The sequence below is a fragment of the Podarcis liolepis genome (assembly GCF_965112155.1).
Source record: "Podarcis liolepis genome assembly, chromosome: 11".
NCBI classification, from domain to species: Eukaryota; Metazoa; Chordata; class Lepidosauria; order Squamata; family Lacertidae; genus Podarcis; species Podarcis liolepis.
Window position 1 is genome coordinate 12,763,582 of NC_139565.1, and position 17,978 is coordinate 12,781,559.

General features: G+C 43.1%; 1 protein-coding gene across 7 annotated transcripts in view; it reads right to left on the bottom strand.

Moving 5' to 3' along the window:
* Positions 1–689: 689 nt before the first annotated feature.
* The window catches only part of ERCC6L2 (ERCC excision repair 6 like 2), a 57,546-nt gene continuing 40,257 nt past the window's right edge, over positions 690–17,978 (bottom strand). For 6 of the 7 annotated variants that reach the window (XM_083464755.1, XM_083464756.1, XM_083464757.1 and 3 more), the window contains 3 exons: positions 16,057–16,211; positions 4,274–4,461; positions 690–3,571 (listed from right to left, as the gene is read on the bottom strand). In XM_083464755.1, the coding sequence (XP_083320881.1) occupies positions 2,653–3,571; positions 4,274–4,461; positions 16,057–16,211 (1,262 nt within the window). In that variant the 3' untranslated portion in view covers positions 690–2,652. The remainder of the gene's footprint in view (positions 3,572–4,273; positions 4,462–16,056; positions 16,212–17,978) is intronic. The other variant, XR_014516918.1, reaches the window with a different exon arrangement.

Genomic DNA, 17,978 nt, shown 5'->3' on the forward strand with positions numbered 1-17,978 from the left:
GGGACTGGCCCCCTGCTGAAAAGGTTTGATGACCCCTGTCTTACACAATGCATGGGCAAGGTTACTGTTTCAGCATCACGTGGGTAGGTTCTTTAAAGGTAAAGGTAAAGGGACCCCTGACCATTAGGTGCAGTCGTGGCCGACTCTGGGGTTGCGGTGCTCATCTCGCTTTATTGGCCAAGGGAGCCGGCATACAGCTTCTGGGGCATGTGGCCAGCATGACTAAGCTGCTTCTGGCGAACTAGAGCAGCACAGGGAAACGCTGTTTACCTTCCCGCCTGAGTGGTACCTATTTATCTAATTGCACTTTGTGCTTTTGAACTGCTAGGTTGGCAGGAGCAGGGACCAAGGAATGGGAGCTCACCCCATTATGGGGATTCGAACCGCCGACCTTCTGATCGGCAAGTCCTAGGCTCTGTGGTTTAACGCACAGCGCCACCCGCGTCCCTATGATTAGGTTCTTTATCTATTCATTTATTAGCTTTTGTTGGCAATGAGAGAGATTGGGGAGCCGAGGGCTTGCTTATTTGCCTTAGTTTTTACTACCATCTTAATTTCATCAAAAGGGACAGTACAAATCAATCCCCAAAAGAAGCATGTTCTACAAATGTACTTTGAAGGAAGTGAAGCACAGAAGAACCAATGATACATTACTGATTTTATAAATGCTCACAGCTGCACACGTGAGGTATCGTATGTAAAAGGATTTTATTTTCAGACAAAATGCTTGCAATAAATTCATCCAAGCTGAAATTTCATCATTTTTTTGGCAAAACCACTTGGCAATTCAATTTAGTGATGTGGACTTAGCCAATTGCTTATGCACTTAGCCAATTGTAATTAATTCAAGAAAGTGGCACGGTGAAGTGAAACAGCAAGCAAAGGCTGCTATGCAGTTTTCATTCATTTAAATGAGGCTTGTGCATATGTTTCACAAAACACATTACAGCAGTGATGGTCAAACTTGGCCATCTAGCTGTTTTAGGACTACAGTTCCTATCATCCCTGACCACTGGTCCTGTTAGCTAGGGATGATGGGAGTTGTAGTCCCAAAACAGCTGGAGGGCCAAGTTTGGCCATCACTGCATTGCAGTATCTGGCAACCAGTGCCCAGCAATGCCAAATGCAGTTAACGGATGTACCAGAACTGTTTAAACTCTCCTGTTATGATGATTTGTGATTTAAGCTGATTGGAAACAAATCAAACACTATCAACCACCCAGACATCACATGGGTGGAAACACATCCCATTGTGGCAAGTAGTGGCAGGTCGGATCACAAATCACCTTTATAAAATGTGCATTTCTTTTAAAATTAGGATGAAAAAATATGTACAGTAAGGATGTGTTTTTTTAAGTCCTCAGTTTAAAACACTAGCATTAAAAGTTTGTATCCCCCAATAAAATCTGACAGGTTTCTGGTTACCATACTGCTTTTTTCATACACTGATACATTCAAGTTTTAGTTTCCAGCAGGTGTGAAATGAGACATGCCTGCAAGGCTTGTATTGCTAAAGTTACACACCTTGCTGTATAAACGATCCCAGTGGAACTGCCCTATCTTTCAGAATCGTTTCAGATATCACAAAGTAGCAGAGTACAGCTACCTCTTCTTACTCAATACCCCCTCCAGGCTAACTTTGTGTTGTCTGATGATACATACTACTTGATAGATTCGCAGGAGCCTCTTATGCTATCAGCTCAGCAGCTGCCAAACTAGTTCATCATCAAACAAGAACTTTTCAAGATGTCACAACGTTTGGGACAAAGCAATCCTGATTAATCCCAAAGTGTCTGCAACAATTAACTTCGCTTGTTGTTTTTTTTAGATGTCTGAAAATGTCCTAGTGTTAATCCAGTAGCTCAGAGGCGTACCAATCAGGTATCTGGTTAAATCCCACACTTTTGCCACTGCTTTGCTGACAGAAAACATGACAAAAATGCTGGAGTGTACAGAGGCCAACAAATTACAATGAAACATAAAAAGAATGTGGCCGTTCAACCCATGATGTTGCAAGTCCTGTGCATAGAGGGATCGTTTTGTGTGTGTGTGTGTGTGTGTGTGTGTGTGTGTGTGTGTGTGTTTACATGGACACAAGTAACTTGACTAAATGGAAGGGATGATCTAGATGGGAATATGGAAGGCGGGCAGAGTTTTCATGTGTGCAGACAAGCAGGGGAAATGGGACTCTAACGGGACTCTGATATGGGTGCTGCACTGTCTTATGGGGAAGGCTCACGGCTTTGGAACATTATTTCCCTAGTTTAACTGTTTAAAACTGAATTAGGAGCCAGAAGCAAGAGCACTCACAAGTCAACAGCCAAACAGGAGGAAAATCTCCACAGGTGCTGTAAGAGCAACCCGCTCTTATTCGCAATACCAATGCAATGTGTTTTGTATTTCTTCAGCCTCTTTTCAAGGATATTTTCCTTTCACGATTCCTTCAAAACATAGAGGTTTCCTTCTTTCGAGAGAGAAAAGAAAACAACCTTTCTTTTGAAGGAGTTGTGAAAGGAGGGGGAAGGAAACTGGCGGGAAGAGCACTTAAGAAGCTTGCAAATTCATTGGGCCAGTTCCAGGGGGGTGGGTAGGAATGATCTTTTTTGTTAACACCTGTGGATGTTTTCCTCTTGTTTTCTTCGAAATTAGACATCATGTGCCAGACAAAGATTTGTCATCTGTGTCAGTTGCATATCTTTTCCATAAAAAATTGTCATTTTTCTTCCAAAGAGACTTCTCGTCATCCTCTTTCTTCTGGGATGAAGTGGCTGTAGAAGCTCTTTCGCACAGTTTCTCTATGGCTGCCACGTCTGTGAGTTTTTCGAGGCTCTCATCATTCGGTTCATTCAGCATGTCCCAGAAGTCTTTTGGCCGAGTTCGTGCTTTTTCTGCAGGACCTGAGAGAGTCTTCCTAGGTGCCTCTGTTGGTCTATTTTCATGGCTCTTGAAGAGGTCGTTTAAAATAGAGATGTCTCCTAGCATGTCTGCGAAAGAGCTTTTCTTGCACATTTGAGCATGTCTGCTTTCTGGTGGAGACAGAAAGGGTTCTCTTGGTGACTCCATCCCCTTCAAGTTTGGCTGTCCTTTTGCAGACAGCCCCTCAATTATTCCTGATTTATTGCTTAATGAGTCAGATGCCATAAAGTCCTTGAATGCCTGGCTGTTTCTCCTACTAACGCTATCTTGGGTAACGACAGTGGGCAATTGTTTATCTTCCACATTATGGCACACAGCAGCCTGTATGAAGGGATGAAATTGAAACTGCTTTGCTTCTGCGTCATGTCTTTCTTGGCCGCAGAGATCTGTTGAAGACTCAGACTTTGATTTTCCACGTTTAGAAATTGCCTTTCTTTTTCTAAACGGGGTTCTGTGCACATCTCCTTCCTCACTTCCTTCTGAAACAGATACTGGAACATCAACTTTTAATAGGTCCTTTAACTCTGGATATTTAGCACTGTAAAAAATTTTCAGCATTTTCTGCCTTTCTTCTGATGTAGTTTTGATAATATGCTTGGCAAGTTCTTCCACTGAGGCCTTCTGAAAATGAGATGCCATTTCTTCAAACTGTTTCCTACAGCCATCAGTGAAACAAAGCATAACTAATTATCCCAATAATGTAAAAAAATAAACAAAAAAATGGATGGATATCTTACAACATGAATCAGTAACACTCATTTCCAGGTGTCCAGAAAAAAGAGAATTCAGAATTATTGCCAAGCCATGGTTTACAAAGCCTTAGTTTACAAAAAGCTGATATAACATGGTTTGCAAAAACATGAGATGAGATTCACCTAATGAGTCCCAGCAGTGGACTCATTCCTGTGGGACTTTTCCTCATCTCCTCCCCCCATTTATTGGCTAGACAATAAAAGTTCTTCTAAAAATTGCAATTCCAACCATTAAAAGGAGGACACAATTCCAGCAACACTAAACTACTGTGGAAAAATTTCAGGATGCATCAATATTATGTTTTAGACATGATCACTCTAATAGAAAACTAGAAGAACCGACATGCTCTAACTTCTCAGGAAAGCTGAGCAAACCTGACTGAAGGTATTTGCAATGCACCATCAGAACTGCTCGTTTTGCTGTCTTTCCACAATATTTTCTGTTGTTTATTCCCAAAAGGTTACACTTAAAATCACAAAGGCTTCAAAACAATACTGCTTTTAAACATAACATTATTAATAATCCCCACTGAAAGCTAAAGTTTATATAAAGCAAACTAAGAAAAAACAGAAATGGAGGTCATTTTTGCAAATTGTATTCTTACCTGCGGATTCTTTGGGGTGTTTTTCCAACCAGGAAGGCAATGGAGCCAACTCGGTGAACCTCCTTCTTCTTTTGACAGACAGGATGTCTAATGTAAAGTACTGAAGGCTTGCTGGTTTCATTTACTGAATTATCCTTTTTGGTGTTCTTCTTCCTTGAGAAAGCTTCCCACGGACTCTTCCTGCTTTTCTAAACCAAATGTGAAATATAACATGTTAGTCGTTTTTCACCTAACTTTTCTCCTATGCTCCTAGCTGAGGTTTGGTTTTGGGTTTGGGTTTTTTTACAGGGGACAGATGTGGCCTTTTTGAGTTGTTAAGGTCAAGGTCCCTCAACAGCTGTTTGATATTTCTATTAGGAAATCGGACTGCTATGTTTTAATAAGTGATAACTTGTCCCTGGAGCCCAAACATGTCAAAAAAATGCTCTGTGAAAAACCATCACTTTCAACTGTCTCTGTATTCAGTATATAGTTAGTTTACTGACACCAAAAAAGGGTGTCTTCTAAAATGGGAGATGGAGAGGTAGAGCTAGTCATTGAGAAACTGGTCATGTACACTTCATTATTATGGTCTCATTTATGCCCCACTTTTCCACAACAGGCTGCATTCAAGCAGCGTACAAAAACAATTTATTATTATTATTATTATTATTATTATTATTATTATTATTATTATCACATTTATTTAAATAGTAATAAGTTGTACATTCATAAAAATACGCTATGCACAATTACAGTAAGAATAATTTTTAAAAGTTAATAAATATTGGCTGGTAAAATATAATTCAGATTGCAGAGTAACATCATTTTAGGGGATGTTTCAAATGAGGCAGGACTGATTTCCTACTGTTTTTGCACCCAGATTTCTCAAAGCAACCTGCGCAATGAAAACCAAAATAATGAAGACAACAACAACAGTCACCTAAAATAAAACTATAAAAAGTATGTAAAATTTAAAATACAATAAAATTAACTGTAAGAAGTCCGAACACTGCAAACTAAGCGACATCATAGAATTAAAACAAAAACAAGCAGAATGGTAAGAATGCAAAACCAGTCTGACAGGAGTAGCCCAGTGTCTGCAAAGGCTTTTCCTGGAGCTTACATGTTCCAATAGTAATATAACATACTTCATTAAATAGCAATTGCAGTTTCTGAGCAGCCTTCAAAGATCTCCCTGCATATCACACATTTCAAAATATTTATTTACTAAGCTGTGTACCAACATCACCAACAGTTTCAACTTCCCCCTTTTCAGTGCAGTCGATCCAGAAGGTCCAGGCTATAGGCTGCAACCCACAGTCTCCTTGATCAACAAACACATACCCCAAATTTCACTTAGCTACACCGCTGCCTAAATTGTCTGCTGTGCCACAGCAAACTTCACTTTTTGATTCCCTGGTTCTATTTTCACCCAGCCACCTGCCCTGGTATCCCTGTTAACCCATAGAAGGGTACAGCCCCTACAGTGTCAATTCATAGGGGATGCAGACATTTAGCAAAGGATGGAGCTTATGGTATGGCAGCTGTAGCCACACAGATGGGGTGCTGTCTATAGCCTCTGGCTGCGGTGAGCTAAGCATTATCATGTTCCTGCAACTGTCTGGAAACCTAGAGAGATGAAGGGTCATGGTAATGCTTGCCTCACCAATGTAACTCTTCAAAGGAATAACGGCACCAACAGCAAGGTGACCCAGCAAGGCGTAATCAGAAGATATATGCAATACAGTTCAGAACTTTTTACATCTACCTTGGTTAGGGGTCTTCCTTTTTCACTAGAGATTTTCAGAGCCAAACCAATACAACTAGCTTTATGGGAGGGACATTTAGAGGAGGGGGTGGGAGGAGTTGTTTATTTATTATTATTATTATTATTATTATTATTATTATTATTATTATTATTATTATTATTACAGTGGTACCTCCGGTTGTGGATGGGATCCGTTCCAGAGCTCCGGTCAGATCCCGAGGTTTCTGCAACCGGAGGGACCACTTCTGCACATGCATGCGTGGTGGAAGAGCGCTTCTGCGCATGCACGTGGCACAGTAGAGCACTTCTCTGCATGCACGTGTGGCAAAACCCGGAAAAATACTTCCAGGTTTGCCGTGTTCGCATCCTGAAGGATAAGCAACCACCGTATTATTTATACCCCGCCCATCTGGCTGGGTTTCCCCAGCCACTCTGGGCGGCTCCCAACAGAATATTAAAAATGTGATAAAACATCAAACATTAAAAACTTCCCTAAACAGGGAGTTGGCTGAACTCCATCTATCCCGCAAGTTGGGGTTCAAAAAATCTCTTAGTTATCACTTCCCTCACATACTTGCTTTCCCCCTAGGTTAGCAATCTAGGGCTGGATTTTGACCTGGGGACTCCAGTTCCCGATCCACATAGTTTTATATCAGCCACTGCAGAAATCACAGGGGTATTAACATTTAATAATGGTATTAATGGAAAACAAACCAGCATATCACCTTTCAAAGATTTTTAAAACATCAGAATGTTCATTTATTCATCTCATTCATTAAACAGTAGCAAATGCTTTGACCAACACGTATGTTTAAATGTAAAAGGTGGGTTTTTTTAAGTCTGCTTGGAAAATAGCCAAATTTTGTGTTTGTAATGGAACAAAATTACTGGTAAAACTAATACTGTTCACTGTAAATAAATACCCAGATGGCACCCATAGTTGGAAAAGGACAAAAACAATTCTAAATGTGTCTAAAACAGTTTTGTGTTCTTCCCCCTGCCTCAAGAAACTTTTCACAAAATCAACTGTTAGAAAATTTCTGCCTGGAGGGTAACAAAAAAAAGTTGCTGTAAAGACAGTATCATGAATTGCCCTTGAAGTAGCTTTACTCAGCCTTCTAGATAAAATCCACCTGACTAAACAGACCCACCAGCAATGTCTGTTGATGCAGGATTTCTGGGTCCAAAAAAGAACGTTTTCACAAGTGACAATCAAGTACAATGGTACCTCGGCTTACAAACCCGGAAGTAGTACCTCGGGTTAAGACCTTTACGTCAGGATGAGAACAGAAATCGCACGATGGCTGCATGGCAGCAGCGAGAGGCCCCATTAGCTAAAGTGGTACCTCAGGTTAAGAATGGTTTCAGGTTAAGAATGGACCTCTGGAACGAATTAAGTTCTTAACCCGAGGTACCACTGTATTGAGAATTGGCATAATTTCAAGCTGGAATGTGTGCAGAGGAGGGCAACCAGGATGATCGAGCGTCTGGAAACCAAGCCTTATGAGGAATGGTTGAAGGAGCTGGGTATGTTTAGCTTGGAAAAGACTGAAAGGAGATGATAGCCATCTTAAAATATCTAAAAGATGAAGCAAGCTTGTTTTCTCCTGCTCCGGAGGCTAGGACCTAAACCAATGGATTCAAATTACAAGAAAGAAGATTTTGATAGCTCAGGCGGTAGAGAATGAGACTCTTAATTTCAGGGTTGTAGCTTTGAGCCCCACCTTGGTTGAAAGATTCCCAGAATCTAGAGGTTTGGACTAGATGGCCTTTGTGATCCCTTCCAACTCTACAAGTTTATGACTAGACACCAGGAAGAACTTTCTGGCAGTAAGAGCTGTTCAACAGTGGAACGGACTCTCTTAACAGGTTGTGGACACTCCTTCCTTGGAGGTTTTTAAGCAGAGGTTGGATGGCCTTCTGTCATGGATGCTTTAGTTGAGATTTTTGCATTGTAGAGGGTTGGACTAGTTGAACCTTGGGGTCCTTTCCAACTCTACAAGCACCAAACTCTCATATCAACTCAAACTATACTCAACTATGGATAGAGAGCCAGTGTGGTGTAGTGGTTCAGAGCAGTGGACTCGTAATCTGGTAAACCGGGTTCGCTTCCCTGCTCCTCCACATGCAGCTGCTGGGTGACCTCGGGCTAGTCACACTTCTCTGAAGTCTCTCAGCCTCACTCACCTCACAGTGTGTTTGTTGTGGGGGAGGAAGGGAAAGGAGAATGTTAGCTGCTTTGAGATTCCTTAAAAGTAAAGGGACCCCTGACCATTAGGTCCAGTCGTGGCCGACTCTGGGGTTGCGGCGCTCATCTCGCTTTATTGGCTGAGGGAGCCGGCATACAGCTTCCGGGTCATGATTAAGCCGCTTCTGGCGAGCCAGAGCAGCACACGGAAACGCTGTTTACCTTTCCGCTGGAGCGGTACCTATTTATCTACTTGCACTTTGACGTGCTTTTGAACTGCTAGGTTGGCAGGAGCAGAGACTGAGCAACGGGAGCTCACCCCGTCGTAGGGATTCGAACCGCCGACCTTCTGATCGGCAAGTCCTAGGCTCTGTGGTTTAACCCACAGCGCTACTCACGTCTGAGACTCCTTAGGGTAGTGATAAAGCAGGATATCAAATCCAAACTCTTTTCTTCTAAATGAAATTCTGATCCTCTGCATAGTACAGATTCAGGGGTGCACTTGTAATAAGGCAACAGGTCAATCAAGGGCAAATCTTCCTCTATGGGTAGGCAAACTAAGGCCCAGAGGCCGGATCCAGCCCAATTGCCTTCTAAATCCAGCCTGTGGACGGTCCAGGAATCACCATGTTTTTACATGAGTAGAATGTGTGCTTTTATTTAAAATGCATCTCTGGGTTATTTGTGGGGCACAGGAATTCGTTTATTAATACAGTGGTACCTCAGGTTACAGACGCTTCAGGTTACAGACACTTCAGGTTACAGACTCCGCTAACCGAAAAATAGTACCTCGGGTTAAGAACTTTGCTTCAGGATGAGAACAAAAATCGCACAGCAGCGGCGCAGCGGCAGCGGGAGGCCCCATTGGCTAAAGTGGTACCTCAGGTTAAGAACTGTTTCAGGTTAAGAACCGACCTCCAAAGTTCTTAACCCGAGGTACCACTGTATAGTCCAGCCCCCCACAAGGTCTGAGGGACAGTGGACCAGCCCCCTATTGAAAAAGTTTGCTGACTCCTGGTAACAGCTTCTGCTTCCCAGTAACCACCTCGCATTGAGCTAGATTATCAGAGACATGATAATCTGTTTGGTTGCCCATCAAAGACCCAAGTATAGAGTTGCACTTATTAATGCAACACTTGTTTGCACCACAGTCCTGACCATCACTGAAGTTCAGAAAAGGCTTCATCTCCAAATTCTAATCCTTTTAGAAATAGTTCGACATTAAAAGCCAAAGCACACAGCATCAGATTAAACATCAGCACAACAGCCCCTCTAGCAAACATGAGTGGCTTCACCATACCAACCATTTAAAAAAACTCCCACAGTATCACTTAAAAGATACTACAGGTTAGCTATTTGTTGTGCAGTGAAACTGGGATGTTCAATTGTGGGGATTTTGTGCTGTGTTTTATTTTTGTTTCTTGTTTGACTCACTGTCATGGGCCAAAAAGACCATTGGGAAACCTGTGGGCTGTGATTCCTCTTTCAGCTTTCTTGGCCGAACCTAAGATCTGCACAGATGCTCTGCGTTCAAATCTACTGCAGCTGACAGAAATCCTTTTGTTTACATGACCTATGAAAAATACCTATGTAATACAAAATACAAGTGGCACAAAGGGTTCTTAATAACACTACTTTTGTATTTACAGTACTCCACAGAGCCCTTAAACCTGCACTGGGCATAGAAAGGGCACGTCGTTGAACCCCAGGCTGACAGAATGCTTAGTTCCCTCATTTACACCACACTGCAATAACATAAAGAGGGGTTTACCATTAATCCAGGTTTTACTACAAAGCATCCTGTTATTTCTCTGTCAAAACACTGTCAAGAGTGCCAAGTGTCTGTCAACCAATTCAGGGGATTAAGTCTTCTTTTATAGTGCGATACTTGTACCAATTTATAAAAATACAGATATAGTTTCTTAGGGCTGGTCATAGTCTATATTTTGGACTGGATTCACTCCGCAAAGGTTGAGTATGACAGCTGGCAGGAAGCTGAGGGGAGAATACATCCTCCCCCTTTTCAGTCACCACATTTCAGTTGCCATAGTGATTAATCCTCCATTCAATGGCTGTCTTTGTATATTCCTTTTCAGTAAAACTTTAAGTAAACTTAAGTTGAAAACAAGCAATTGGTGGGGGGGGGGGAGAGCCTCCGTATAAAACCAAGGTAAAGTATTTTAAAAAGCAAATTAATTCTAATGCGGAATATTATTTCTTCAAACCTTTCAAATGTATCCTGTTCCTTTTCATACAATTATTTTTCCTCCTTTTTGCTACCAAGGATAGGGATGGGTGGGTATTGCTTAAAGAGGATCTCTTACACATAGTGTTCAAAGGAGCCAAACAAGGGCCATTCCAGAAACCAGTAATTTCGAATTCTTATTTAGGCTGTTTCACAGAAGCTGTTTTTGCCAATTAACACATAAATTAATTAAGGAATCAAATAAGGAACCCAGACATCCAATTCAAAATAGATTGGAAACAGTAGAAGAGGATGTTTTCCCTGACTCCAGAAGGCTCAAGTTACTTTTATGTTGTTGGAGCTTTTTATTTTTCAAAAAAGGATGCAGACAACCCTTAAAGCAAAATAAATTAAAGGAAATAAACCTGGAACACCCAATATTCAGAGCAGCCAGAATGCGATGGCTTTCCCCCCAACATAGCTGTAATGTAAGCAAAGTAGAAATAAAAACTTAACAAATATTTAGTGAACATTTTAGTTGGCACACTTCAATTAGAAAGGATATATCCAGTTTTATTTAACTCTACCCCATAAGGGTATTCTTCCATTTTGCTCCCATCTATTCAATTTTGAACGGAAACAGCCATTATTATTATTATTATTATTATTATTATTATTATTATTGCCTTGAAATGTTTTCAAATTAGATATACCTCCTCAAATAATGACGAAACATACATACCTAACAATATTCAGTAGTACCTTGGGTTACATACACTTTACAGACTCTACTAACCCAGAAATAGTGCTTCAGGTTAAGAACTTTGCTTCAGGATGAGAACAGAAATCGTGCTCCAGTGGCGCGGTGGCAGCAGGAGGCCCCATTAGCTAAAGTGGTGCTTCAGGTTAAGAACAGTTTCAGGTTAAGAACGGACCTCCGGAACGAATCAAGTACTTAACCCAAGGTACCACTATATTAGTATTTGCAGAAGGAGCAGTAGCAGAGCTGAAAGAAACTGAAGCAAGATCATCTGAAATTGATCTGATATCCACCACAGAGGCACCAACTCTATTGGCCTGAGGTGTTTTCAGCTCGGTTGGTATAGGGCTGAGGCACCCACAATCTGAACGGGGCAGAGGGGGTGAAGCAAAGCCCAGCACCTTTCTCACAATGGGGCGGCCAGGACCGTCCGGAGTGTCCCGGGGGTGTTGGACCACAAAGGGGGGGGCCCTGCAAGGCTGCCTGGAGCGGCGGCAAAAGGACAGTTCCCCTCTCTGGGCGGCTGATAAGGGACAGAGTGAAGTTTATAGCATCTTCCCATGACCTAAAGGAGAATCTGCTACAGATGAAATTTAAGTTTATTTTCAACTGGGCAATCCTCCAGACCACAAAACCCACCACGGTTCAGAGATTGCCGTGTTCAGTTTTCAGTGCCCAGGGTTCAGAACAATTTCCCGTTGCGTAAAACAGCTTATACAGGCAAGGACACCCACAAGTCCTTTTATTAATGTAGTGTTAAATCTGAAATTTCAAAACTTTCAGGAGTCACACAAATCAAAATTGCTTCACACACACACACCCCCGGGAAACTATGCATCAGAAAAATCCCTCCCATAACCTGGTCCATTAATCCTTAGGCTATGCAACAGAGTTTGCAGCAAACAATACACTATGCTGCTTTTAGTACTGTACAAGCAATTCCCCATTTATGCAGGAGTTACGTTCCGAGGCACCACACGTTTAAGTGAAATCGCATATACCGTAGATTCTGGCGTATAAGACAACTTTTTAACCCCGGAAAAGAGGTTAAAAAGTCGGGGGTCGTCTTATACGCCGGGTATGGGCGGCGGGCTCCGCGCTAGAAGAGAGCCAGGCGACGGGCTTATAACACGAGCCAAGATATTTTTTTTGAAAAACATGAATTGTATGTAAAAGCAGTTTGTATATAAAAGCAGACGGCTTAAGCTGCCCACCCACTTCATTCAGTGGAACCGAAAGAAGACAAACTTCCTCTTAGACTGTGTCCATTAAGAATAAGTGAATAGCCAGCAGAAAAAGATAAGAGGCCGAGAGAAAGCAGAGAGAAAGTGTAGTCTTTTTAAAATATATATATGAATCATCAGCAATTAAACAGCGCACATGAAAATTAGCCGTACACTGAGGACATAGCAGTCAAAGACTGCAGAAAGATTAATGGCTTTGTCAAAGTATGTGGTAAAGGCAGTAAATGAAATCACTAGGCATTTCACCACCAACAGCCCTGAGGTTCCATTTCCTGTTCAGACTTCTGTCCAAGTAAGTATCTAATGCACATCAAGAATCTGGCAACTCCATCTCCACAGACGGGGTGGTGCATGTGGTGCCAATCCATGTGCTGGCAAGGCATGATTCTTAACAACCATTACCTTGTTGTCTCCTGCTTCTATCCCTGCATTTAACACTTTCTGGGACAAATAAGGTTAACATATATTGCAGCCTCGCAAAGCCACTTCCGGCCTGCCCAGGAGGTGGGGTTGCGGGCTTCACGCCCACCCCCCACGTGAGCGGGGGCTGGTTTCAGCCCCCGCGAGAGCAGAGGAATCCCGGCCGTGTCTGCCCTATTTAGGGCTGGCGCGGAGGGGGCTCACCCTCTTTTCGCCAGCTAGCCCCCACGTTTCTGGGACAAATAAGGTTAACATATATTGCAGCCTCGCAATGTAAGTGGCTTGCACAGGCATTGTTTGAGAAATGATGCACCGTAGCTTTAAAGGTTTTCTTGCACTGGTGTATTTATGCACTGGTGAACTAAGTGGGCAGGATCATGAATAGAGATAGCAAGATAGGGGAGGAAGATCGGATGGTCCCAATGAGGACTGTGTGCTCAGATAGCAGCTGGGTCACAAAGGAAAAACTGGAGTCCGGGTCAGAGATTGGAGGGGCAGCAAATCTTCAAAAAAGATTCTCATTTCTTCTCTTCTGTGAGCTTTTGCAAACCTGTAGGAGCCTTCAGGGATCTGTGTGTGACTATAGAGCTGATATATCTGTATACTTATACTACTTTGAGCATTAATATTTTTTATAATTTAGAAAAACTACTAACTAACATACATTACTAACAGCAATGAAAGCATATTACTGGCTTATAAATCATTTGGAGACTATTTTGTAGTGAACAGCTAACAAGTCAAATAAATAAATATCATACAGTATAATTAATCTTATACAGCACATATAAATCTTAAAAATCTTATACTGTGCATATATATATATATATATATATATATATATATATATACAGTATTTTTTGCTCTATAACACGCACCCGACCATAACACGCACATAGTTTTTAGAGGAGGAAAATCCGTAGGCATGCCACCCGTAGGCATTCCCTCCATAACACGCACAGACATTTCCCCTTACTTTCTAGGAGGAAAAAAGTGAGTGTTATGGTGCAAAAAATACGGTATATATATATATATATATATATATATATATATACACACACACACACACTGCACATATAAATCTCTGGTGGGATAGAGGTACAAAATAGTTGTTTAAAAAGCAGATCCACAGCACATACCTAAAGCATTTCAGCAAACACTTTAAAGCATACGACTTCCCCCAAAGAATGCTGGGAACTGTAATTTCAACCTCACAAAACTACAATTCCAAACATCCTTAAACTACAGGCGCAATGTAAAAGCTGTGTGCTTCACATGAGTGACAGATGTGCTTAAAATGCATTGTGTGGATCTGCTCTTAGTATTGGCCCATGAGGAGGAAATAGATGAATTGCCTCATTGGATGTGTCACTATCAGTCCCACACGCCAGTCCTGTCAGCAAAAACTCTATCCCTGCAAAATGAAACAGATGCCGCTTTCCCCAACGCTGAATCCCTAATCTGGGAAAGCTACAGATTTTCCAGTCATAGCCTTCCCTGAAGCTTTTGAAGATGCAGAAACCATTCCACAGGCAACCCTACACACAGCTTAAGCACACAAAGAATGTGTAAATGGGAAAAGTACGACTGCCAACTTCTTTCTAGCTGTGTTTCCATGCCATTGACAATAGCTGACAAAGAAATTAAGTAGGTCAGATTTTCCTCATCACTCTATCTCTCTGCTAGGAAACGCTTTCTTAATTTCTTCATAAAAAGCTATTGTTAAGGGCAGATACTGGTTCTTTAATCTGTACGACATGGCACTTGTGACAGTTAAGACTCTGAAACCAATTCGGGGAGAGTAACAACAGGTTGTATCCAACAAAGTTGTGCCACTAGCACAAGACCTTCCACCTACACAAACAGAATTCCTCTTCTTGACTGGTGCAGCACCACCCAATCTATTAGTGGGTTTCTCCAAACCTTCTCCAGCAGATCTGAACAGGGTGCAAGAGGAGAGGAGGGACGGAAGTCCTGTTGCGCAGGTGAAAGTCCTTGCACCTAATGGGGAAACTCCATTGGGTACAACCTGATATTTCCATCAACATGTGAACTGCTCTGGGAACAAGAAAAGTTTTACAATGCAGTTTTTGTGAAAGATGGTAACTGTCAGTTTGGCTGGGATTAAAAGCTTCTCTGACTTGAAAGCTGACCTCAGGGATGTCTCAGAAGAAAGGGAACCAAAGGAGAAGAGAATCTAGGGGGCAGGGGGAAGAGGGATTGAGAGAAAGGACTTCAGGCTCTAGGTTAGGGAGTCAAGTAGCATATGACTGCCATGTCAGACACCGAGAGCTCTCCTGTGTCTGTAAAAGCAGTGCAGAAGGAAGACGTTTGTCCGGTGCAGTTTCTACCATCACTGTAATGTTGTGGCCTATAAATCCTAAACTGGAAATAGAAGCCAAGAGACAAAGGAGGATGTGTGCTTAAATATATACAGTGGTACCTCTGGATGTGAACGGTATCCGTTCCAGAGCCCCGTTCGCATCCAGAAGCGAACGCAACCCGCGTCTGAGCGCCGTGATTCGCTGCTTCTGCGCATGGCGTCATTTTGACCGTCTGCTCATGCGCAAGCGACAAAACCCGGAAGTAACGCACTCCGCTACTTCCGGGTCGCCACAACGCGCAACATTAAAATACTTATCCCGAAGCTACTTCAACCCGAGTTATGACTGTACATTAATGAAATTAAGCAACACATGCATAGGAGACAGGCTTCTAAGTTGGCATGTATTATCAAACAAAAATAGGGAAATGGTATGCTTTTTTGACAATATTGTTGTTGACATCCGTCTGCCTCAAGAGACAATGGCGTGTGCCTCTGGGGGTGAAGTCAAACTGCTGTGTTAGCAGCACCAAAGTGGCCTCCTCAGGGCGCAAGCCTGGGCAGCCTGCATGGAGGTCCTGGGCTGCCCAGATGACAAGACCCTGGTCTCGCTGATGTGGTCCAAAGGAAAGCAGAGCATGTGCTTTACAATATTAGTTTTTTTTAAAAAAAATGTACTGCAAACAAAGGTACACAACATATCATCCTTGGGATGTCCGTTAAATATTTCCCAGTGAAAATATATTTTATCTTTTGTAACGTATTATCCACCGAACTCCTAGCTCCCTTGATACAAAAATAGCAGCAAGCGCTTTGTTTGGACTCTGTTGGAGGCACCTTGTCCAAGGAACTGAGGTCGAAAACCAACAACAACAACAGAAACAGAAAACATTCCACAAATCCTTCTCTTTACCTTGGCAGGGCGCACTGCTACATTTGCAGGGAGCTGCGAAAACTGCTGCAGTTCAAAAACGTCTTGCACCGCCCACCGACTCATCTGATTTTCCGCCTTGCTTGAACCAACCACGTTTTGATTTGAGTGAACATACGACACTTCTGCAACATCACCTATCAGTCGAAAAAGAAACACAAGAGTTCATTCATCTAAGGATACAAGAAGATTGGCAGGTAGGCATTCAATGAAACCAAAGGAAACTTTGCACCAGCAGGCATTGTTAGGGGAAAACTGAGCCCTGAATCTCCTGCCCTTTCCCTCTTTTCTTTAAGTCCTCTTTTAAAAAAAACCACAACACTATTTGTATACAAAAGAGTTTTCTTTCTGAACTTTGGTCTGTGTTTGCATCTACACTTAAGCAAATTTTAAGCTTCGTGAGCCTGTTCTACAGCCTATAAGGATCCTAAAGGTAAAGGTAAAGGTACCCCTGACCATTAGGTCCAGTCGTGGCCAACTCTGGGGTTGCAGCGCTCATCTTGCTTTATTGGCCAAGGGAGCCGGCGTACAGCTTCCAGGTCATGTGGCCGGCATTACTAAGCCGCTTCTGGCGAACCAGAGCAGCGCACGGAAATGCTGTTTACCTTCCCGCTGGAGCGGTACCTATTTATCTACTTGCACTTTGACGTGCTTTCGAACTGCTAGGTTGGCAGGAGCTGGGACCGAGCAATGGGAGTTCACCCCATCACGGGGATTCAAACCACCGACCTTCTGATCGGCAAGTCCTAGGCTCTGTGGTTTAACCCACAGCGCCACCCGCGCCCCTTCGCCACCCACGTCCCTTCTAAGGGGCCTAGCAACTCTTAATTCATCCAAATGTGCCTGGTTAGCAGAATGCACATTTCAAACCAACAACCTTGAACTTTTAACCTTTTAAGGAAGATTAACCTCTCTGAAGGTGAAACCCAACCCCCTTTTTGTGCTGTGCTGTGCTTGGCAGAGGACTGAATTGGGCAAAAGCTGTCCCTCCACCCAGCTCTGCTGGCGTCCGCTTACAAAGTGATGCCAGCACCCTGTTCTGGCAGCTCAACAAGCAGGTAGGCAGAAGAGCTGATGCCCAGGGGAGGAGGAAGGGGTGCAGTGGGTGTGGCCCACCCCAGGTGTCACCATTGAGGGGGGTGACAAAATAATATAATAATAATAATTTATTATTTATACCCCGCCCATCTGGCTGGGTTTCCCCAGCCACTCTGGGTGGCTTCCAACAGAATATTAAAATACAATAACCTATTAAACATTAAAAGGTTCCTTAAATAGGGCTGCCTTCAGATGTTTTCTAAAAGTCTGGTAGTTGTTGTTCTCTTTGACATCTAATGGGAGGGTGTTCCACAGGGCAGGTACCACTACCAAGAAAGCCTTCTGCCTGGTTCCCTGTAACTTAGCTTCTCGCAGTGAAGGAACCACCAGAAGGCCCTCGGCACTGGAACTCAGTGTCTGGGCAGAACGATGGCGGTGGAGACGCTCCTTCAGGTATACTGGACTGAGGCTGTTTAGAGCTTTCAAGGTCAGCACCAACACTTTGACTTGTGCTCGGAAACGTACTGGGAGCCAGTGTAGGTCTTTCAAGACTGGTGTTATGTGGTCTGAGCTGGATGGCACTCACTGCAGGGCGCCTGAGCCATAAGTCTCTCCTACCCAAACTGTCTGCCCACTGCCTCTCCCCCAGCTGTAGGGCAGCTGTGTGGGAGGAGGCAGGCAGACTCTGGATGCCCCACGGCTTGCCCCGCCCTCACCTTGCCCCTGGGCGCGTCACCCCAGGCGCCCAAGCAGCTTCCTCCGCCGCTGCTGATGCCCACAGCAGCCAGTGGGAAGTCTGGAGGCAGGAAGAGATATAGGCCGGGCCAGTCCGAGATCCATTAGATCCCAAGTCAGCCCCACTGCTG